Source organism: Carettochelys insculpta, chromosome 23 (genome assembly GCF_033958435.1).
Source record: "Carettochelys insculpta isolate YL-2023 chromosome 23, ASM3395843v1, whole genome shotgun sequence".
Taxonomy (NCBI): domain Eukaryota; kingdom Metazoa; phylum Chordata; order Testudines; family Carettochelyidae; genus Carettochelys; species Carettochelys insculpta.
In genome coordinates, this window is record NC_134159.1 from 17483706 (window position 1) to 17504919 (window position 21214).

The 21214-nt window shown below is 39.8% G+C and overlaps 1 protein-coding gene across 3 annotated transcripts in view; it reads left to right on the forward strand.

Moving 5' to 3' along the window:
• The window catches only part of PRKCZ (protein kinase C zeta), a 221751-nt gene extending 201596 nt beyond the window's left edge, over positions 1 to 20155 (forward strand). For all 3 annotated transcript variants that reach the window (XM_074975651.1, XM_074975650.1, XM_074975654.1), the window contains 2 exons: positions 13128 to 13243; positions 17973 to 20155. In XM_074975651.1, coding sequence (XP_074831752.1) covers positions 13128 to 13243; positions 17973 to 18060 — 204 coding nt within the window. In that variant the 3' untranslated portion in view covers positions 18061 to 20155. The remainder of the gene's footprint in view (positions 1 to 13127; positions 13244 to 17972) is intronic.
• Positions 20156 to 21214: the final 1059 nt, after the last annotated feature.

Here is a 21214-nt window from a genome sequence, read left to right on the forward strand (position 1 = left end):
AGGAAAACACAGAACTTCCAAAGTCGGCTATTTGCTGTAATACAGCTGCCGTGAGTAATGGATACTCTCCTGGCCCAAGAAGGGAGATCGATCCTTTCTGAAAGAAACCTACTGACACATGTAACTTTGTGGTATTACATTGAACAAGATGCAGAATCTTTAGATTTAGCTGTCGCTTTTGAGGGCTTCAAGCAATGGAATTATTGTCATATAATATTGCGTTAGTAAATTGAGTCAGCACATCAGCTCGTTGGTCTTCTGATAAGTTACATCTATCATTTTAATCCTCATATGTCTTGGTTTAATAGACAATAAAATGTTACATTGCAGCTAAGCAGGTGGCTACATTTTAACCAACATCAATCCTTGTAAAAATTTATTTTGTAAAAGTATTGTAATTGCGAGTAATAAATGATGAATTGGATCCAGATGCAAACACCCTAAAAAAGAATTTTACACTAGTTGGGGTGGCTTGTCAAAAATACTGGAGTTAATTTTCATTTGTGGAAGGGCATGTGTCTTTGTTTGTACTCTCCATTTTTGCTGAAATTGTTTTCTGGTGATTTGTAGAAAATGGGGATCAAGTAAACTGGACACCTACAGTAATATTTTTAGTTTATAGGCTCTTACACAGATCCCCAAAGTATTTGGGAAACATGGTTTCTCGAGATAGATAAACTGCATCATTTTCTTCCCTGTTGCTTTATGTCTGCCCCAGCTTATTTCATGATTCTCATCAGTCTTTAAACCATTTTGTAGCCCAAGGTGCAAAATGCCTTTAGCCATAGTGCAGACTCTCACCACTAACAGGAGGCAGGCATGCTTTGTGGACTTGAATCTGTAGCAGGTGTAACTAGAGTTGTCAGGATTCATAGTCAATCAATTACTGTCTAAAAGATCAATAACTGATGACCAAAATAGATTATACCACCAACAGTTGGCCTGTCTGCAAGTATTGGGGGTCCCTAGCCTTGCAGCCAGCCACGTAGGGAGCCCTCAGCAGCCCTGCTGTCACAAGAGTGGGGTAGCAGGCCCAAGACAGTGGTGACACCAGTTCCCTGCAGGCCCAATTTGGGGTGCGGCAGGCTGAGGTCCTAGAAGGGCAGAGTAGAGACACTTGGCCAGGACTGCCAGGAGGGGGTGGACATACCCACAGTCATGTAGAAGGCCCTGCTATTTCTAAACAGTCCTGAAGCAGAGCAAGAAGCAATGTGCAGTCCCACTGTCACAGACCCACTTTGATGTGTCCAAGGACTTTTTAGCGAGCAAGGAAAAAAGGTAAAGAGCTTGAAGGAGAACCATTAGAAGAATGCTAAATTACTTCCTTGTAACTGTTTTTGCAGGTTATACTTAAGATTGGCAGAATTAGATTTTTATTTTTTCTAATTGATTATTTTTGTCAATTTTTAATGGTTTTATTTTTACAGCTATGGGATGTAGAGATCAGATTAGGGCAGTGCTGAAAGCAGGGAGCAGTCAAGGAGCCCAGTGGACCAAGGTGCAAGGGAGGCTGTGGTGGTCATGGCCTTGCAGAGCAGACACACCCTACCCCAAGGCACAACTGAAAGGAGGACATGCCTCCAAGTGGGGAGGCCACCCTGCTTCTGAACAGTCCTGCTGCAGATGGCACTCTCACTTCTGGCACATCTGTAATGAGTGGGTCCATAACATTGAAATTGCAGAGGGCTCCGTGCACAAAGGTCCATCTAGCCAAGTATCCTGTCTTCCAACAGTGGCCAATGCCAGGTGCTCCAGAAAGAGTAAACAGAACAGGAATCATCAAGTGATCCATCCCCTGTCATCCATTCCTAGCTTCTGAGAAACAGAGGCTAGGGACATCATCCCTGCCCATCCTGGCTAATAGCCATTAACGTAACTATCCTCCATTAATTTATCTAATTCTTTTTTTTTTTAAACACTGTTAGTCTTGTCCTTCACGATATCCTCTGGCAAGGAGTTCCACAAGTTGACAGTTATATGTTGTGTGGTTTCTTTTGAGCAGTAATTGTTTGTGTGATAGTGCAAGGGATAGTCGTCATGACCGCGTAGAGGTCAGAGTTAAATGTGGGCCTTTGTGTACCTCCCTTTGCATGTCTCAGAACCAACCCATTAGTGTACTGTAGGGTATCACATGATAATCCAGCTAACTGTTTTGCAATGAGCCATTCATGAATGCAGGCAACACTCACAGGACAACTGACGGTGTCTGCTGAATCTTAAAGAAAAGGGGAGATAACAAAAAGATACTCTGCAAAGAACTGCAACTCTTAGAATTAAACTGAACTGCTCACAGCTTTATAAAGGTTGCTGAATTTTCTATATGGCAAGTGATGCAAAGGAAGAGAAGGCTTTGCCTTTGTTTAAGGAAACCATTGAAACTACCCTTTCTGATCAAGGCTCTGGCTGCGTCCACACTATAAGATAAATTCTAATTTCAAGGCTTTAGCTAGTTATTAAAATGTGACTGTCTTCACACATAATGCTGTTAACTCGATTTATTGAACCATAATGCGGATTACAGAATATCGATGTTACAGGATGGATATAGTGTTTATCTCGAATTTAAAATCTTGAATTAAGGCTTGTGTGGAAGCACTATGTCTTTAATTCAAATTTGTTAGCCACCAGAAGTGTCCCGTATGTATCCCACAAAGCTACGTGGCAACCCTCGAATTATGGCCGCTTCGTTGTGCACTGCTGTCAGGTGTGCCGGAAGAAGGTCAAAGTAAGCCTGTGAAGTTTGGATCAAATTTGAATTAAAATTGTAGATGGAATTTAGCGTTCCAGCCCTGCAAATAAAAAGGGTGTCCATTATGAAAAAATCTCTTTGCCCATCGTGTTGCACCTTATTGGCAGCCCTGTACTGCAATCATGAGCACTCAGAGTAGTGATCTGACTAGCACTTCTCAGGCTCACAAGAGAGCCCCATCTTGGACCCACTAGGAGATTCTGGATCTAAGTGCCGTTTGGGGAAACCTATCAGTGGCAAAGAGACCTCAGATGGCCAAAAGAAATGTGGCCATCTATGATCAGATGGTGTGCAAGATGGCAGCCCGAGGGTACTCCTGAGACTCTATGCCATGCTGGGTGAAGGTTAAAGAATTCCGTCAGCCCTATCAAAAAGTCTGGGAAGCCAACCAGCGGTCGGGGCAGCTCCACAGAACTGCCGCTATTATCGACAGCTCTCCATACTTACAGGAAGCGACCCCACCACAGAGCACAGACTGAATTGCGGTACTTGTGGGGGCCCTAGTATGGATTCCTGGGTGAGCACGGAGGAGCAGCATGGTCCAGAGGAAGACGGCAATGGGGAAGAGGAAGGAAGCAGCGAGCAGGGGACAGAGGAAGTTGCTCTGGACAGCCCAGAGCTCTTCACCATAGACCTGGAACCAGGCCCTTCTGTGCCCATCCCCTCCGCACTGAGCCTCTGGAGCAAGCAGTTCAGGTGAGTCTTTATTCTGCATGCTAGAAGTGGGTTGGGGGTGTGCGTAGCTGTAAGGTTTTGCATAGGAACAGGTTTGCTAGTTGTGCTTCTGTGACCCTCAGAACAGTGTGTTAATGTTTCTTTGGATGGAGCGCTTCTTTTTAGAGATCTCAAAGGTCTCATCCAGGCACTCCTATGTTTTTTTTGCACAAGATTTTTGGGCAGGTCTGACTTGTTGCGGCCTTCACAGTAGCACACTTTGCCATGCCAGGCAACCAGATAGCAATCTGGTATCGTGGCTCCAAACAGCATTTTAGCAGATTTTCCAGGCTTTTGGTCACGCAGCAGGAGTAGCTGTTCTTTCTCCATATCTGTTAGTTTTAGGTGGGTGATGTCTTCTTTGGCAACCTGTGGAAGCATGAGAGTTCGCATTTTTTTTAACATGCTTCCTGCCCCTTTACGTTGGCCTGCATTAGCCGGTGGGTGCTCCGTTCCCCACCCCACAACGTGGTTCACAGGCTCTGGTGTGTGTGGGGAGGGAGGAGATTTCCCCTGCATGTCCCTTTCCAACCAGCATTTTTTTTCATTTTCATTACCTCCCCCTCCCACGAACCACACTGCTGCTGGGCTCTGCTGGGTGTTTCCCCTCCCTTGTCCCTTACCAAGCACCATTTGTTTGCAGTTCTCAGGAATCCCCCTGCGCCACATGGGAGATTTTTCTACTGTGCTTTACATCCAGCCTTTCTTGGATATTTTTTTCTTTACCTTTTTTTTTATTGTGCATCAAAACCCCACATGCAGCTGTCCATTTGTCACTGCCACAGGACACCTGGCTGCTGTCCCTGCTTTGCAGACCTTGCTATTCCCACCAAAAGAGGACAATTGCTTATAACTTACCATGTCCACAAAGCAGTGTGCTGCAGAAGTGATGGCAAGTTGAGGTATTACAAAATGCACGCTTACTGTTCCATCCTTAATAACCCATGTGTCCTTCAAAAGTATACTTTCAGTGATAGTACACAGAAAGACCCATTCTTTGCACTTCAAAGCACATTATGTGAATTGTATCTTAATTTTGACCTTCATTTTCCAGACCCAGTGTTGCAGAGAAAACCAGGAGACACAGGAAGTGCAGACAAGATATGATCCTGTAGCACACGCAAGACATTCAGGCAGAGCAGAAGAACTTGACAAAGCGCACTGCTTTGTGGCATCACAGTACAGCTGAGTGGCGTCAGAGTCAAGTAAACTTTAACAAGAGAATGTTTGACCTGGAGCTGAGCAATTGTCAAAGATGAATGAGGCAACAGCAAAGCAGACCGAGGCTGCGGCAAAGCTTTTAATGGCCGTTACTGAGCAGATGGAGTTCCTGTGTTCCTTGCTTTAGGTGCAGAGACACTTCCAAACCAGCAGGGTATCAGCTGATACCCACTGGCCAGAGTCCCCTGAGGAGAAGGTGCAGGTGCCCACCGCATCGTTGGGGTCCTCACACGCAGGGAGGGAGGGCAAGTCTACCCTGCTGCTTCAGCAAGGGCCACTGCAAAAGGCTATTCAAGCACCCTTGAGAAGGCTTCTTTTCCCGGCCACTAAAACCTCTCTTCCCCGCCCCCGCCCCCCCCCCCCCGCCCCCGAGATAAAATCATTCCTTTGAGCTCAGTGTGATTTTGTGTCATGCAGGAGTGTGTGGGAGGGGAACACAAATCAAAATGGGAGGGTGCGGGGTAGGGTGAGTACTGCTGAAGGCACAGCTGGGCAGTGAAACTCCCTTGTCTGCAGCAGATGCGCGGCTGAGGAACTGGGCGGTGGCGGGGAGTGATTGCTGCTGAAGGCACAGTTGCCCAGTGATACTCGCTTGTCCACAGTAGATGCATGGCTGAGGGAACTGGGCAGTTGGGGGAGGATGAGTGCCACTGAAGGCACAGCTGGGCAATGAAACTCCCTTGTCTGCCGCATACACACGGCTGAGGGAACCGGGTGGGACTAGGCGGGTGCTGAAGGCACAGCACATTCTATTTATTAACTTAACCCCCTCCCATCAAAAAACAGCATTAATTCATTATGGCACGGTTGATTTACTGGCATAATGGCAGACGTACATAGGTACCATGTGCTTTACAGATCAGTCATAAAGTTTTTTTTTTTTTTAAAGTGTCCCTTATTGCTGCAGCCTGAGTGTGGCTACTGGTGGATGGCAGCATAGATGGCTGTGAGTAAGCCCTGCCTATTGCCTCTGCTTCAGAATTCCAGGTAGACAGGAAAGTCTTCCACCTTCAATCACACACGTTGTGCAAAATAGCACACGCAGTAATAACGGTGGGGACATTAGCTTCAGAACTTCCAAACAGGTCAATAAACATCTGAACCTCACTTTCAGACGTCCAAATGTGCATTCCACGATCATTCTGCACCTGGTCAATCTGAAATTAAAGTTTTCCTTGCTGGGTCCATGGCTCCTGTGTAGGGTTTCATCAGGCAGGGAAGCAGAGGGAAAGCAGGGTCACCCAGTATAACAATGGGCATCTCCATGTCGCTAACCTTGATTTTCTGATTGGAGAAAAAAGTCCATCCAGGAGCTTTGGGTACAGTCCCGAATTTCAGAATGTGTGTGCATCATGAACCCTCTCTGACCAGCCAATATTCATGTCAGTAAAATAACCTTTGATCTACCAACCCCTGCATAACCATGGAGAAGTACCCGTTTTGATTAATATACTCCGAGGCCAGTGGGGATGTCTGTGCTACCTCTTATCCCCACTGCTGTTAGGAAAGCCCTGGGGAGCAAAGCCATCCACTATGGCCTGCACATCTCCCAGGGTGAGTGTCTTCCTGAGGAGACGCAGACACGTTGCAAGGGCCACCTCCATCACCATGGACTCCACTGTAGATCTGCCCACCCTGAACTAATTTTCCACTGAAAGGCAACTACTGGGGACTGCAAACTTCCACAGTGTAATTGCCACTCGCTTCTGTACCATTAAAGCATGCCTCATTTTGGTGTTGCTGTGCTTCAGGGAGGGCGCCAGCACATCACAAAGTTCCATAAAGGTGGGCTTGTGTGTGCAAAAGTTCAGTACCCACTGCTGGTCATTCCAGGGCTCCAAAATGATGTGATCCCACCGGTGTTCACTGGTGTCTCAAGTCCAAAAATGCTGCTCTGCTGTCATCAGTGCATTCATGGCAGCCACCAGCTCTGCGTTCTTGTACTGTAGTTGGCACAATTGCTGTTCCAAAACACCATCCTGGTCATTAGCAGCAGCAGCACTACCAGTAGAATAGACAAGCATCATTGAGCTTTGGAATTGAAGAACAAATTGCGTGAGAGCTGCTGTGGTTGCCAAAACAATCTCTGCTATGAGTTGGAGCGTTTATGGATCCATGCTTGCGCTGGAATGCTGCAGTAGGAAATGGTACGATCACCAATTCTTTTTTCATATGGTTATTGATGCACTGAATTCTGGGATAGTGCTTGGAATTCTGGGATTCCAGCATGAAACACCCACAAGCAACCAGGGCTAAGGCACCGTGGGATAGGTACCCGCAATGCAGTGCTCACGCTGTTGAACTTGCATGGGGCAATGGGCATGCGGAGATTCGACATGGAGAAAAGGTGGGTTGAATTTCAACAAGCTTTGTGGACACTTTAGTTGAATTCATAATATCTAGGTTATTCGAATTTATTATGTATCGATTTTATCTTGTAGTGTAGACTCAGCCTTAGAAATGCAGGAAATTGTTGTGCTGATCAAATCAGTGTTCCATCCAGTGTAGTAACCTGTATTCAGTAGTGCCCAGTTTAGTGTGAAATGGACAATATGAGAAAGCCTGCTAGTGACTTACAAAACCCAGACATCTGCTTCAGGGCTAAATATGGGCTGCTATATAGCTTATAGATATATATCAAGTGGATGTCATCAGTATAAAAATGCAACTTTGTAGAGGGTTGCTCTAAATCTTCATGGGAAATTACAAGTTTAGGAACAATTCTGCCAATCTGTCACTAATATTGTTATTATCTCCCTGGATGTTTTTCATGAAAAAAATTGTGATTTTTTTTCCCCAGTTTTCCAGGTAATGTCATCACGTATCTTCCAAAAGCAGTTTTGAGCATTGGGTATTGGATATTTCTCTAGAGAAATGGTGACCTCCAGTGGCCAGCCAGGCTACTCCCAAGTGTGTATGCCACATAGGCAGAAACTGCTCAGAACAGTGAGCGTACCTGGTAGTCTTTCTCACAAAGCCGTTGTAAGTAGCTTGTGGGGGAGATAACATGGTTCCAAATGCCATGCAGTTTTGCTGTTTGGGACAGAGGAATTCCTTCCTGGATTCTGAGGTGAACCTTATGCTCTGAGGTTTGAAATTTGATCAGGTTAATCTTAACACTTGTAGCTAGAACATTATAAAGTTTATTCAGATCCTTTCATAATGCAGCCACAAACTATTATGTCTCTGACCTCTTTACCAGGAGCATATCTTATGGGGATATGTAACCAGTGGGTACCCCCTATGAATATATCAAAAATGTACCCTAATCTTCTGAGAAGTCAAGAGAAATTCATTGAGCCAAAATACATCCAGTAAAAACTGATTCAGAAATGATTTGTTAAGGAACTCATTTGTGAACTGTGTAACTTATGAATTTTATTGGCAGCAGTATTTGGAACCAGTCCTTCTAACCCTATTGGTCAGGGGGAATGCAGTTGGGAATTAGATCCACTGATGTAAATGAGACTACTCCCAATAGACTGTCGGTTGGAGCGGGCTTTTTATAATTCTTTTAACTAAACCATGGCCCATGCACAATGTTTGAATTGCTTTTATTCATGATTATAAAAGCCCTATTTAAACTGGAACAGATCTACCTTGTATATTTTACTGTATTCTATGTTAGTCTTGCACAAGCTGTTTCTAGGGTGTGGAGTTTGGGGGGGTGGGATATTGTGTGTGTGTGTGTGTGTGTGATTCACTGATTCGGATAGTGGTACTGTTGACGAGGACTATGCTTTGGAAAAAAATGTCAAGGTTACATGGAGGAATACAGTAAGCTTGTGCTTTCTTGTGATGTATGTAATTGTGAGTTTGCAGGTATGAACAAGTTTGTTACTAGTAAATAGAATTGTCTTTCTTTTCTTGAAAATGTGAGTTAAATTAATTTAATGGTAGCTGCTGTATAACTTGAAGTCTTACTAATTAAGCATTGATATCCAGAGCTATTAATTACTAAACTGAGCACTGATTTTACCATTCACCCGAGGTGAAATGGGCTTATTTTTCTGAAAAGGCCCCTTTTAATAGTGTATCTAATGGTAGGTTGGTGGATATTTGTTTAGGGACTTTGCCTTCCAAGTTGTATTTACATTAATTTTTGTTGTTGTGTCTTCTGAGTTTTGTTTTTTGAGATACAAAAGAGACTTGTAGTTGGGAAAGCAACTAAATAATATCTTTATATTGGCTGAAACTAGTTTTGAGTCTGTTGAATAAGATGAAGACTGCATTTGAAAGCATATTTTTATTTTGACTCTATCAGAGCAGGATACAGAGTTTTTTTAGATTAAAATACATCTAGAAATTAGTCAATAGCAAAGAGCATTGTTATTAGAATTCAGAATTGCTCACGTCTTTGAATCCAGCCCCAGTATCAAGAGTTGTTTTCATATTTGGGATCTGTAATAGAAAGGATAGACTCAGACCGTCCCCAGTGGATGGGAATACGCAGCATCTTTGGCACCTGGCAACTTGATTGATGGGCTCTGCAGGGGAGGGACTGAACTCTTCCTTTGCTCTTCAAATTGTATTTCCAGGTCAGCTTTGGGAAATACATAGGCACTGTGGTGTGGGAGGAAGATTGTGCTAACATTTCCTGTGCTGCAATTAAGTGGAGAGAGGACTTCGGTTGCAAATGCTGCCAGTCTGACACCTTTCTTGTATACTACAAATAAAATGGCTATTTCCATGTTCCATCCATCATCACAGGAGAAAAGGATTATGTTTCCAGTGCAGTTCATCAAAATGTTTCTCAGCTAATTTACTTACCACTATGAAAAAAATATTTTATAGGTTCAGGATTCAGGGAGATGAAATCTTGGTTTAAATTAGATCTTTGTCTGCTCAATCCTACTAGTTACCTAATGTATACTAGCTGCAAACATTAAAAAATAACTTACTGGGGTAAAACAGTATAGCGAAATCACATTGTCTTTCTGTTGGGAGTACTATAATTTTAAAAATCTTATATTAAGAAAATATGAAGCTAAATTACTTTCTGCATTGAGACGGAAGTGTCTGACACATCTTTGCTTTCACTTTTAAATCTAAATCTGATTTCAAAAATCTAATTCTCATTGATTGTACCTTTTTATCATAATACCAGTCACATTCTCAAGCTAATTCCTTTTGTATTTGGAATTATAGTACTTTCTTGTTATGTCTTAGTGAATAAAGACATACATATACTCCTTATTCAGTGAGCCAATAAGCTTTCGTACCTTTAAATATGTTAAAAATGCATTTTGTTCACATCATTGTCTCTGAGCTTGCCCCTAAATGCTGCTTCTTTTCTAATTTCCTTTTTGGCCATGAACATGCTTCTCATTTACACCCAGATACCATAGTCACAACTGAGACACTAGAATAAAGGTGCCTTATCGTTAGTTACACCAGTTGTCCAATCTACTTCCTATCTCTCTCACTCAGTGTGTGCATGTCTCTCTCTCTCTCTCTCTCACGCACACACACACACAATTACTTACCGCTTTGTTTTAATTGGAAGCATACAGTAGTATCAGACTTCTAGACTCAAAAATACAGAATAATAAAATTGACTTTATAGACAATCTTATCCCGATTCAACAAAAGGGAGTTTTACGTAATTTCAAGCTCCTTCCTTCACTCTTCCATGTTGTGCCTTGTTTATGGGCTCTTATTACACATTAGGCATTTTGAGAACTATGCTTATTAGTAAAACTCAAGTATTTTTCTGTAGAGCATGAACAAGCAAACAGAGGAAACCGAACAGCATGCTCAGTACTTGAGAGTTATGATCTTGTTGGAAGAAAGTGCCCTGAATTTTTGTGCTTTACAGAAGATGGTTTATACATTAACTCATTTGTGTTTGGTATAATTCTGCTGCGTACTGAGTTTTTTTATTAAATGTCTGCTTGGTAATGCTGATAAGCAATATTGTTTTCTCCTGCTCATTTTTTTCAGAATATAGGGTTTTCTGGCAGTTTATGGTGTATGTGGGATGTGACAGCGAACAAGGGGTAGAGGAGAAATTGTGACTTGGTTGTTGCACCAATATGATTGATACAAGACCTAGATTAAATATCCATGGTTATTCCAACAAAGGTTGGAAAGAGGCAACTGTACTGCTTTGCCTTTAGTCTAGTGCATGTGAGCATCCACCAAAATAACATATTGCAATTGGGTTTCTTTGTCTTTTCTCTCATGAAGCAGAGGAAAGCTTTCCTGGTACTATCTGGACAATTTCTGCATTAGGATGCACTGAAATTCCAAGTCATGATCAGGAGAGTTCAAATAAAAAATGTAAGCAGTGTATAATTATCTTGAAAAGCCATGAAAGTACATATCCACTATAACATTAAACAATCGAATGAAAGGGATTTCTTGCCTTTCCTACCAATATTCTGTCACTTTGATATAGCATAGTGTATTTTATAATCTTGTTAACTGTGGAGATATGTCACCTGGTGGAGGCATAAATACTACTTTCTTCCAGTGTTAAAGTATGACTTAATTGGCAAGAACAAATGGCCCAAAATAAGTAGTCCTTAGTTGTCTTCTTGATCTGAATATATTACTCCTGCAGTATGAATGCTTGGAACTGTTGAATTCTTTCATTGGCTACCAAAGCTTGGAACTCATCCCTGTGGTTCCCATTTGGTTGTTCCCAAGCTGAAAATCTGGCTGTCTGATTATTTTGAACTGCCACATGTAGGGATTTAAGTGGATATCCTCGTTATACTTGTTGGTAGCTCTTTTCTCACCGAAGTCTGTCATAAACTAGAGAGTTCAGTAACTCTGGAACCTAGCAAAGATTTGTCTTAAATTCTGTCATAAGTTTGTGCTTTCAGCACAACTAGTAGTTTTAGAAGGGCATATTTTTACAAATAAGGATCAAAATGCCTTGGGAGGATTGAAGAGACAAAGATGATAAAGATATTTTTGATTGGACCAACTTCTACTGGTGTCAGCTCACATGGTTTCTGATTATATCAGTGTAAACATTACCTTGACTTAAACAATAATCAGTTTAATCCATAAATAATAGAAGAAAAATGTAGTCTTGAAAACATCAGAGAAGAGGCCATATTTTTAAAAAGGAGGATTTTAACTTTTTTAATAGTAACAGAGAGGAAGCTGTGCTAGTCTATACACTATCAAAACAAAAAGCAGTCAAGTAGCACTTTAAAGACTAACAAAATAGTTTATTAGGTGAGCTTTCGTGGGACAGACCCACTTCTTCAGACCATAGCCAAATCAGAACAGACTTGTCCGAAGGGAAGAAAAGTTCTCCTATTTTTGTGTGTTTATACTGTGTTAAGACAAGCACACAATTTGTGCTGAATGCTACCCAGAATCATGCAAAATGTGTTTGGCACTGGATTTCATACAACTCAAAATCAGGCAGTGTTAATCAGAAGGTGTGGGCTCAGATTCAAATATTACCTGCTTGAAACATAAGTGAACCTTGACAATTTCTGCAGAATTCCATTTTGAACTTGAGTGTTTATACTTGAAATCCAGAGTGAAACTTGCCTAATGGGGCTTTGATCCCTCATTGACTAATACTGAATTAAACATTAGCATGAAGCATCCATGTGGACTGAAACTGCTGCTTTGTCCATGATTTAGTGAATGCTAGTGTAGAAGCTACGTGTGTATTGCTTAATTAATGTAGTAATATTTTCTTTGCATAATAAATATCTGGGCTGCTTTTGACATTTCAGAATTGGGTGCAATTGGTTTAAATGAACATTAGCTATTACAATAGCAGCTTCTCCTTCATCACAGCTTGTTATTAATGCAAGCATTAGCAGAAACAGCTTATGATTTGGCTCTGTTATGGAATTAGATTATCAGACAAACAGGTCTGGTTAAATTGATTTGACTGTGGGTTTGTAGGATCTAGATGAAGCTCACATCTTCTAAAGGTTCATCTTTGAAACATGACAAAGGCACTTTATAGGATCATTTAAAAGGGAAAATTACTGCATCTGGGGAAATGTCTTGACTTGACTGTAAACTGAAGGTCCATGCATGCCTAGTTTATAAAAAGTCTTGTTACCAGAGGTATGTCATTAAATGTTAAGCTAGTTTTTGTTTTACTCTGGCTTTATTAAGAAGCTATGTTTGCTCTTAGATCAAGCAAGCTGAAAAATATTTGTGGAAATTGCTTTGTCTCTCCTTTTAAACTTAAAGTTGAATATGTTTTGGTAATTTTTTTCCATATTTATTTTTGAAATTACAAAAGAAGAATAAACAGAACGAGCATAGTATTTAATGTGAAATTCCTTTAAACGCCAATATCTAGAGTGTTTGCTCTTTTGTCAATATTGGACATATAATGTATGGCTGTAGTGGTTCATAGCGTATGTGCGTAGGGCAGGTATAAGTTTTCTGAGAAGATTTAGTAAATATTGAATATATGATTTTTCCCTCCCCTTCCCCACCTTATTATTCTCAGCTGGAAAAGAAGCAGGCGACCCCTCCATTTCAGCCTCAGATCACAGACGATTATGGTTTGGATAACTTTGATACACAGTTCACCAGCGAACCCGTGCAGCTAACCCCTGATGATGAGTATGTTTTTAATGTAACTAAATAAGCATCCAGAACTGTATATATGAATATGAAGTTGTAATGTTACTGAGGAAATGATAATATTGGAAAGTGGGACAAAAATGGTGACGTTAAAGGCACTGACGTAAACTCAAGAAATGTGTGTTAAAGTTTTCATAGTGGTATTTAAACATCCACAGAATACATACTGTATATTTCAGAATACATCAGACAGCCTAATGAATAATCAAAAGTGTTTGTGCTGCTGCTGTTGGCTGTCAACAGCATGCTTGGTGCAGTACAACAGCTAAGAACTTATGTCATCTTCCCCACGAAACAGCTTTGAGACACAATGCATTGGGGGCCTGAATGAGTTACACAATAGAGGACTCTAGCACAGCGCATTATTGAACACCCTTGCTGGAAAAGAAAGTCTGGAATGAGAAGGGACTTGAACTCGCCGAGTTGGAGGAAACTCTTCCTAGTGTAAGGGAGTATACGGCAAAGATGAAGGCAGGATACCAATGTAGTGTTTTGGAGGAAAACTTGAAGTAGTAACAGGATGAGACCCAAGATCATGTTAACAAGTTCAGGGTGTGGTGGGCCTTGGAGGTCAGTATCAAAAGCTTGAAGTCATTTTAGGAAAAGAAGCTATATATGCAACGTGAGGAAAATTTCAGTGACGCACATGAATCTTGTCATTTTGTCTGTAAAGTCCCTATCATATGTTTCATGTAGAATGAATAATAAGGCAGAGGAGGAGAGGATATCACTGCTATGTTGCTTGTGATAAGTGTGGGTGGCCTCCCCCATCTATTTGATTTTTTTTTACTTTCATTTTTCCAAGTGCAGAGTTTCTCTTTCAAGGCTATTACATGTGGCACTACTGTTCCATATTTGTTAGAATTTTACCTTTTAAGGACTCAGTTTATTGGCTCTGTTGCTTGAAGAATTGACACAATAGAGCCTATGTTGCATGCTCAACATATTTATACACTGATATTTAAGTACTGCTTTGGCATTCTTGTACTGTTGAATGAGAGAGGGTCTATCCAGAAATACAAAAGAAGAAAGACTTTCGTTACTCAAAGACAGAGTTTTAAAATGGAAAATAAACAAGTCTCCGTGTAAAGATTTTGGGTTTAAACAAGACTTACATTGGAGGTAGTGAAATTACACTCAGACTACGGATTTCTAGCCCAGTTCCTCTCTCAGACCAAGCACATAAGCTGTTTCTTTCCACCCCCAAAGTTCACTTTCAAATGAGCTTTCTTGATATTTGTAGCTGGGTATCTTTTGCTTTCCCTTATTAGAGTGAATGACCTATGCTGTAAAGTGATTTCTTCTAAGCGGTTCCTGTCTGTGATCTTCCTAACTGAGCCTACTCCCTTAAAGAAATGTAGTTTAAGTAGAAGTACACAGTTTTGAAGTCTTAACTTGCAGGTTCATCTTTTTAGATGTTATAATTCAGGAAGGCACTTAGGCAAAAGATACTGAAATCAATGGGACTACTCATGTGCATAAAGTTAAGCCAATGATTAAGTAACTTCCAGAGCTAGGATCACAGTGAGTAAACTCCAATATTCCCTATTATTCAGCCCTAAAGTTCTCCTTTTTTGCTTTCTTTCTAAACATACAGCGAGGCAAGATGCATTCACCCCAACCAAGCAAAGACTTGCTTGATCACAAAGCAAAGATCACAGTCACCACTCACCATCATATAGCAAGTCAGCCTAAAGCAACAGCAGATTAGAAAACTAAGCTTAAGGGTAACAGAGAGGAAGCCGTGCTAGTCTATACACTATCAAAACAAAAAGCAGTCAAGTAGCACTTTAAAGACTAGCAAAATAGTTTATTCGGTGAGCTTTCGTGCGACAGACCCACTTCTTCAGACCATAGCCAGACCATGGGTCTGTCCCACGAAAGCTCACCGAATAAACTATTTTGCTAGTCTTTAAAGTGCTACTTGACTGCTTTTAGTGTTGATAAGCTTAAGGGGACTGCCTCCCTCTCTTGCTACTTCCTGGACTAAACTGAGTTTCCAGCATGGAAAGCAGAAGACAGTCAGGGAACAACATTAATGTTATCTAGTACCCATGTGACATCCATAGGGAGATAACTAGTTTTTGAGAGTTGAAGACTAGTTCTACTAACTTTCCTTCAGAGAAGGAGTATGTAGACTTGGATTACCAATTTGATCACAAACAATACTGAAAATTGAAAAAGGATGTTGGTTTGAAGGATTTTCATTTTTCTGTTTTATCCATCACCTCATTTCAAGCAGATAATAAATAATGTATGGAGGCTTTTGCTGTTACATAACCAAAAATATTCCTGGTTTTTAAACTTCTGAAGTTTATATTTCTTTAATTTAAACCCTATTCCAATGATTCTTGACCTATTTATCATTGTTGGCTACACGTTGAGAAACATAGTGCTCCTGCCCAAGTGTCCCCCCAGATTTCTGTGTTCAGTGCCCTTGCCAGAGACCCCGCCACAGAGTGGGGGCCAGGAGTGTACCCTGGGCATGGAACCATGGGACCAGTCAGCCAGACCCAGCTGTGTCTTTTGGTCTTTAGCACACAGCTGCATGCCATCCACAGGTTGAAAAGCACAGTTCTAACTGACAGCTGGGTGTCTTTGTTCTGAAATTTTCAAACTGTCTCCAAACAATGATTCAGTCTTTTTTTTTCTTCCCTGTTTACTTGTGTACAGGTTGAACCTCTCTAGTCCAGCACCCTCGGGAACTAACTAGTGCCAAATGAGAGGCTTTGCTGGCTCACAGGAGGTCAATATTGTCCAGCAGCATTAGCAACACATCCATTGCTTACTGGGCTCTTAGAACACTTTTATGAGTAAATTACACCTAAACAAGAGCACAGAACACTGAGAGCCAGGAGAGGCGGCTGTAAACAACCTTATGGGACCACAAGAAACTTGGCCACAACCATGATAAGTGGTCATTTGGCTAATAAAAATCATGCTGAATTACATGTGTTGCTGGAAAAGTGTGTGCCAGACTAGAGAGGTTCAACCTGTACTAATTTTTTGGGTCCAGATGCATAACGCATGATAATACTTCATTAGGTCAATTTACTATACAGAGACTTTCTGCATTAGAAGATTACCAATTAGCTTGCAAAAAAAAGATGTTTTTATGCAGGGGAGAAGTCTGCAAATCTTATTGTGTGATCCTACTTTTTTTTTTTTAAAACTAGTCAGAGGGTTTTACAGAACTGAAGAAGTGGCACTTTCAAAAAAATTTTAGGCTCTGAAGTAAAGTAATTTAAGCAAACATTTGCAAACAGTAGTACACAATTCATCCTATCAGTTTGTGTAGACTTACACTAGAAATTCCCAATCAGCTTATAGTGTTCATGTGTAAATCCATGCAGACCGCAGGAACCAGACCCTTTCTTAAAAACAGGCTTCAGTCGATTAAAGATTGTGAGAAAGAGACAGTAATGATTTGTGCTTTAAATAAAATCAGGACAACTGGTTTTTATTCCTGACTGCTACTAAGACCCTGTCCACACAACTTTTAAGTGTGAGTATATAGTTAGCAGTGGGGATGATTGTAAATGATGGTTTGTCTCTGTGCAGGACATTGATAGAAGTTAGTAGCTGTGACCTCTAACAGCTAACTAGGCTGGCATACAAGGCTGTCTTCTCCTGTAATAGATTAAATGCAGTGCAGTTGTTAGTGAATAAAGTACCCCGACCAGGTTCTCCTAACTGTCAGTGCAGAAGGATAATTGAGTGCTTTGCCTTTTCTGCTTCCGCTCTGTGTGACAGAACTTCAGTCACGCTATGCTTCTGCTGAAGCACTATGGAACAGTTGCTCAGATTTCCTCAGAATGCACAGATGAAGCCTGTTAGGCATCAGGGAGCGTGCAGAATCAAACAATCCTATGGCAGTAAAGCTGCTGTACAAATGAAAACTGACCCATGTTTATGAACAGTTAAGATGACGCTTCCCAACTGGCAATAAAATTAGTTAAAGATATAACACTCATGGTATCCTTAGCAAGTCAGTTTTCTCTCTACATCCATTTCTAAATTCTTCCATTGATTCTGCACAATGGTCAAGATAATCATGTTTTCCTCAGCTATGTGTCTTAACTCCATTGCATCATGTCCCCTTTTCCCTCTCCCCTGCTACATCCACGTGCTATATAAACCCTGGATTCTATTTTTCTAGTCCATTCATCTGAGGAAGTGGGTCTTACTCACAAAAACTCATGATGTAGTAAATTTGTTACTCTAAGGCACTACAGGATTTCTTGCTATTTGTGAAGCTACAGGCTAACATGCCTACCGCTCTGTGACTGTATATCTCAGAGCTTTATCATGTTACTTTCCCCTACCCATCACCACAGCCAGAGGTATCTGCCTCTATTCCTTGTGAATTTCCTCTTGTAAATTGCTGTTCCATCCCAGTTCTCCAAACTATCAACATCTCATTAATATTCCTCTGTAATGCACATAATGTATATTATTCTGTGCAGGGACAGAAATAAATCTGTAATATTTACCTCATGATTTCCAGCAATATTGCTTGAGATTTATGCAGAGTAGTTGTGTATTCAAAACTTGTTCTTATTGGTTCTGTATGATTAATCTTTAGTATTTTTATAGAACTTGCACATTATAATACTGTACAAAGAAGAATCTCTTGTACAAAATGTTTAGTAACACAGTTGAGAGTTCCAAGCAGTAATCTAAAGAAATACTTCTCTTGATTTTTCAGAGATGTAATAAAAAGAATAGATCAGTCGGAATTTGAAGGATTTGAATACATTAATCCATTGTTACTGTCAACAGAGGAAACAGTATGAAGGAAGTGACATCTCCATTGTGGACAAATAATGTGAATGAACTTTAAATTTATCCTTAACTACAGTATATGCATGCAAGGCTGGGGAACTGTAAGGTTTTGGATGGAGACCAATGATGGTAAAAATATTGCTGCTGAAAATCAAAGATGAGAATATGATTTTGGTGGGCGTCTTCCTCTAAATATTGTTTTTTAAAAGTTTTGGGCACTGACATGACTGGCTTCGTTATGAAGAAATTTGTATTTGTGCCTGTCTCATGAAAGATCGAAGTGTTCATTGTTTCTTCTGGAAAAGAGAGATTCCAAGCAACCTTGAAAGCTATATACTTCCCACAAACATTTGATGCAATGAGCTTCTAACTGAAGAATCTTAGAGTGTAACATCCTGAAGAATAAAATGTTAGTGATGTTGAAGCTTATTTTTATGCCTTTTTCACAAGTGGTAGCTGTCTAAATGTCTCAGATATGATAAATAAAAGGAGTTGTGTTTTATTAGCAATCAAAACATAAATTTGGGTACAGGTTTTAAGTGCCTAAATGGATAAACTGCATTGATGATTTACTACATATTTTCAATGTTCTTAACCCTGGTAAGTTACGCTTGTTAATATTAAATAAGGAACATACAAATAAAATCTGCAACCTAATACTGATGTACAGCTTTACAGAGGTGCAGCGTGACAAAGCAATATCCATTCCAAACAGAAACCCCCATATGAGTTAAAAAAAATCTGGATTGTTTAAACCTCAAAAATCTATCAAAAAGAAGCTAGTTAAGAAAGCCTAAATTTGCACAGAGTGGATTTCTGAAAATACGCAAGCAGTGCCTACAATGATGTTGTGTTGTGCTTTAGATTTTTGAAAAGTATTTTTATCAGTAATATTCAGAAATAGAACAACACAAGTGTAATGGATCGTAGCCTTAAAGTTTAAATAGCAAACCTAGATTATCCATAAACATGCTACATTTTCCTGATAAAGCACACCTCCTATTAATAAACTGTCTGCTTAGAAATACTCAGTATATATTATTAATTCATTGTTCTACATAAGAGAACAGGATGCTTTGATAAAAACGGCTTGCTTTAAAGCAGTAACTTTCTCAATAGAGGGAAAAATGAAGACATAATTTGGACACTTGAAAAAAGGGGTATGTTCTATTACATAGGTTGAGAATTTGTCTTCAGCTGCGGAAAAACTCCTTTCACTATATTTGATGACTAAGTGTGCACTGCAATCTAAAACCTTTCAGATGCTTGTAAAGGTTTACCTGTCTCATTGCAGATGACAACAGAGGCAGTATTTCTTTGTGCTAGGTTTTTGTTTAACTACATTGTGTGGCTTGTAGTTCGGGGGGCGGGGGGGGGGGTGAAAATTGATGTGGGAATTGAAAAAAAAGAAGAAACCCTGTGCCATGACATCTCACCTAATTTGGTGTAAAATGCAGGATAATTGCAACATTTTTCACTTTCTTTACATTAACATATAGGTTTCTCAGGGTACAGCATTGCATTAGGTGCTGAACATGACATCTTTCGGATTCACTTCCAAGTCATGCGGTGCTAGGATGAGACTGCCAAAACATTGTGTTTAAATTTTTCCATTAACCATAACTTAACAAACTACATTTTGTATCCCCTCATTGACCACAAGTATGCAAACCAGTTTTTACTAATCCCATCCACATTTGAGTTTTGGGTTTCCTTCTGTTGGATTGTAGATTTTTATATTAAGCAAGATGTGTTCTAACCAGCATTAAATTATTTAATCAGTATAAGTGTTTGACTCAAATGCCTGGAGTTTAGATAATTTGGTATCTAATATAAAAGTTATTTACATTTTTAAAATGTAATGTGAACTTTGTTTTAATTCTCTCTTTTTTTCCCTCCTTGGCAATTTAGTGTATCCTGAACATTGTCTGTTTCAGTATTTAATCAATGCCCTTGGTTTTACAACTGATCATTACTTAAATCAGTGACTTTATGGCAGCTCTTGCATGGACATATGGCAAAGTTGTTCTTAGATGGATCCTGGCAAGGGGCTTATTAAATGGAAACATGGAGGTCTTATTACCTCAAATTTCTATGAGACATTGGAACATTTTGTTGGGAGGGTAGGGGAGGGGAAAATAGACACATTCACACAACAAATGTCAATAAAAATCCTTGATTTATTTAGAATTCAAGGCATTTACAATGTTTCTGTGTTGCCAAATAGTTTGCTGGTTTTAAGTTTGGTTGCTCACGTACAAGTGTATGAATAATGTTCTGTTCATGATGAAGGGAGAAATTTTTATATAAAGTACTTGTTTTATAAATTAAAGAAAATGAAGGATGTAATTAAATGTGTGGTTTAAAAAAATCCTAATATATTACAAATGGATCTGGTTATGATATATAGTTGTCTTATTTGAAATAGTAAATCAAAACTCTAGCGAATTTAATGATTGTAAAACAGTAAATATGTTCTTGTAGTTTTGTATAATTAATTAGTTAAGATCTTTGCTGGCCAGTTTTAAATGTGCAGAAGATGGTATACTAATCCATAACAGCTAAGATCATTTATATTCTTGCACATCGATTAAAGACTTTAATGAAAAAGCCAGTAGACTTATTATTTATCCCCACATGGAGAAGTGACCATATAGGTTTTTTTTTGTTTTTGTTTTTTTAAAGAAGAGCCTCGTGGTTTATTGTGAATTAAAATGTTCACTAAGGTTTATATTTTGATACTTATTTTAGTCTGCATTTTTGGACCATAACCGATGTCTGAGTCATTGAGTCTGATCCAACAGTTTTCCTGTAGCCAAAAATGTATTTGTTCAAATACTGAACTTTTCATTTAGTGTTAATTTGAGGCATATTCTTTCATGACATACGTGTAGCCAGGTAAGGTCAAAATAACTAGAAGAAAATGCAGACTAGTTGTTTTTGTTTTCTATTCATAACTTTCTAAGAAACTAATTCAAACTCAAGTTGTGCACCTTGAGGATGTGTAATGCATGAATGAATTACCCTATACAGCGTAAACAGGCATCTGTCCCTTGAGGAAATGAAGCACCTACCGTATGTGTCTCCCTTCCCTTTACACAAATTGTTATAAGCTATTACTGTAAAGTATCTGCAATCAGTAATGAGATTTTAAAATATACAACA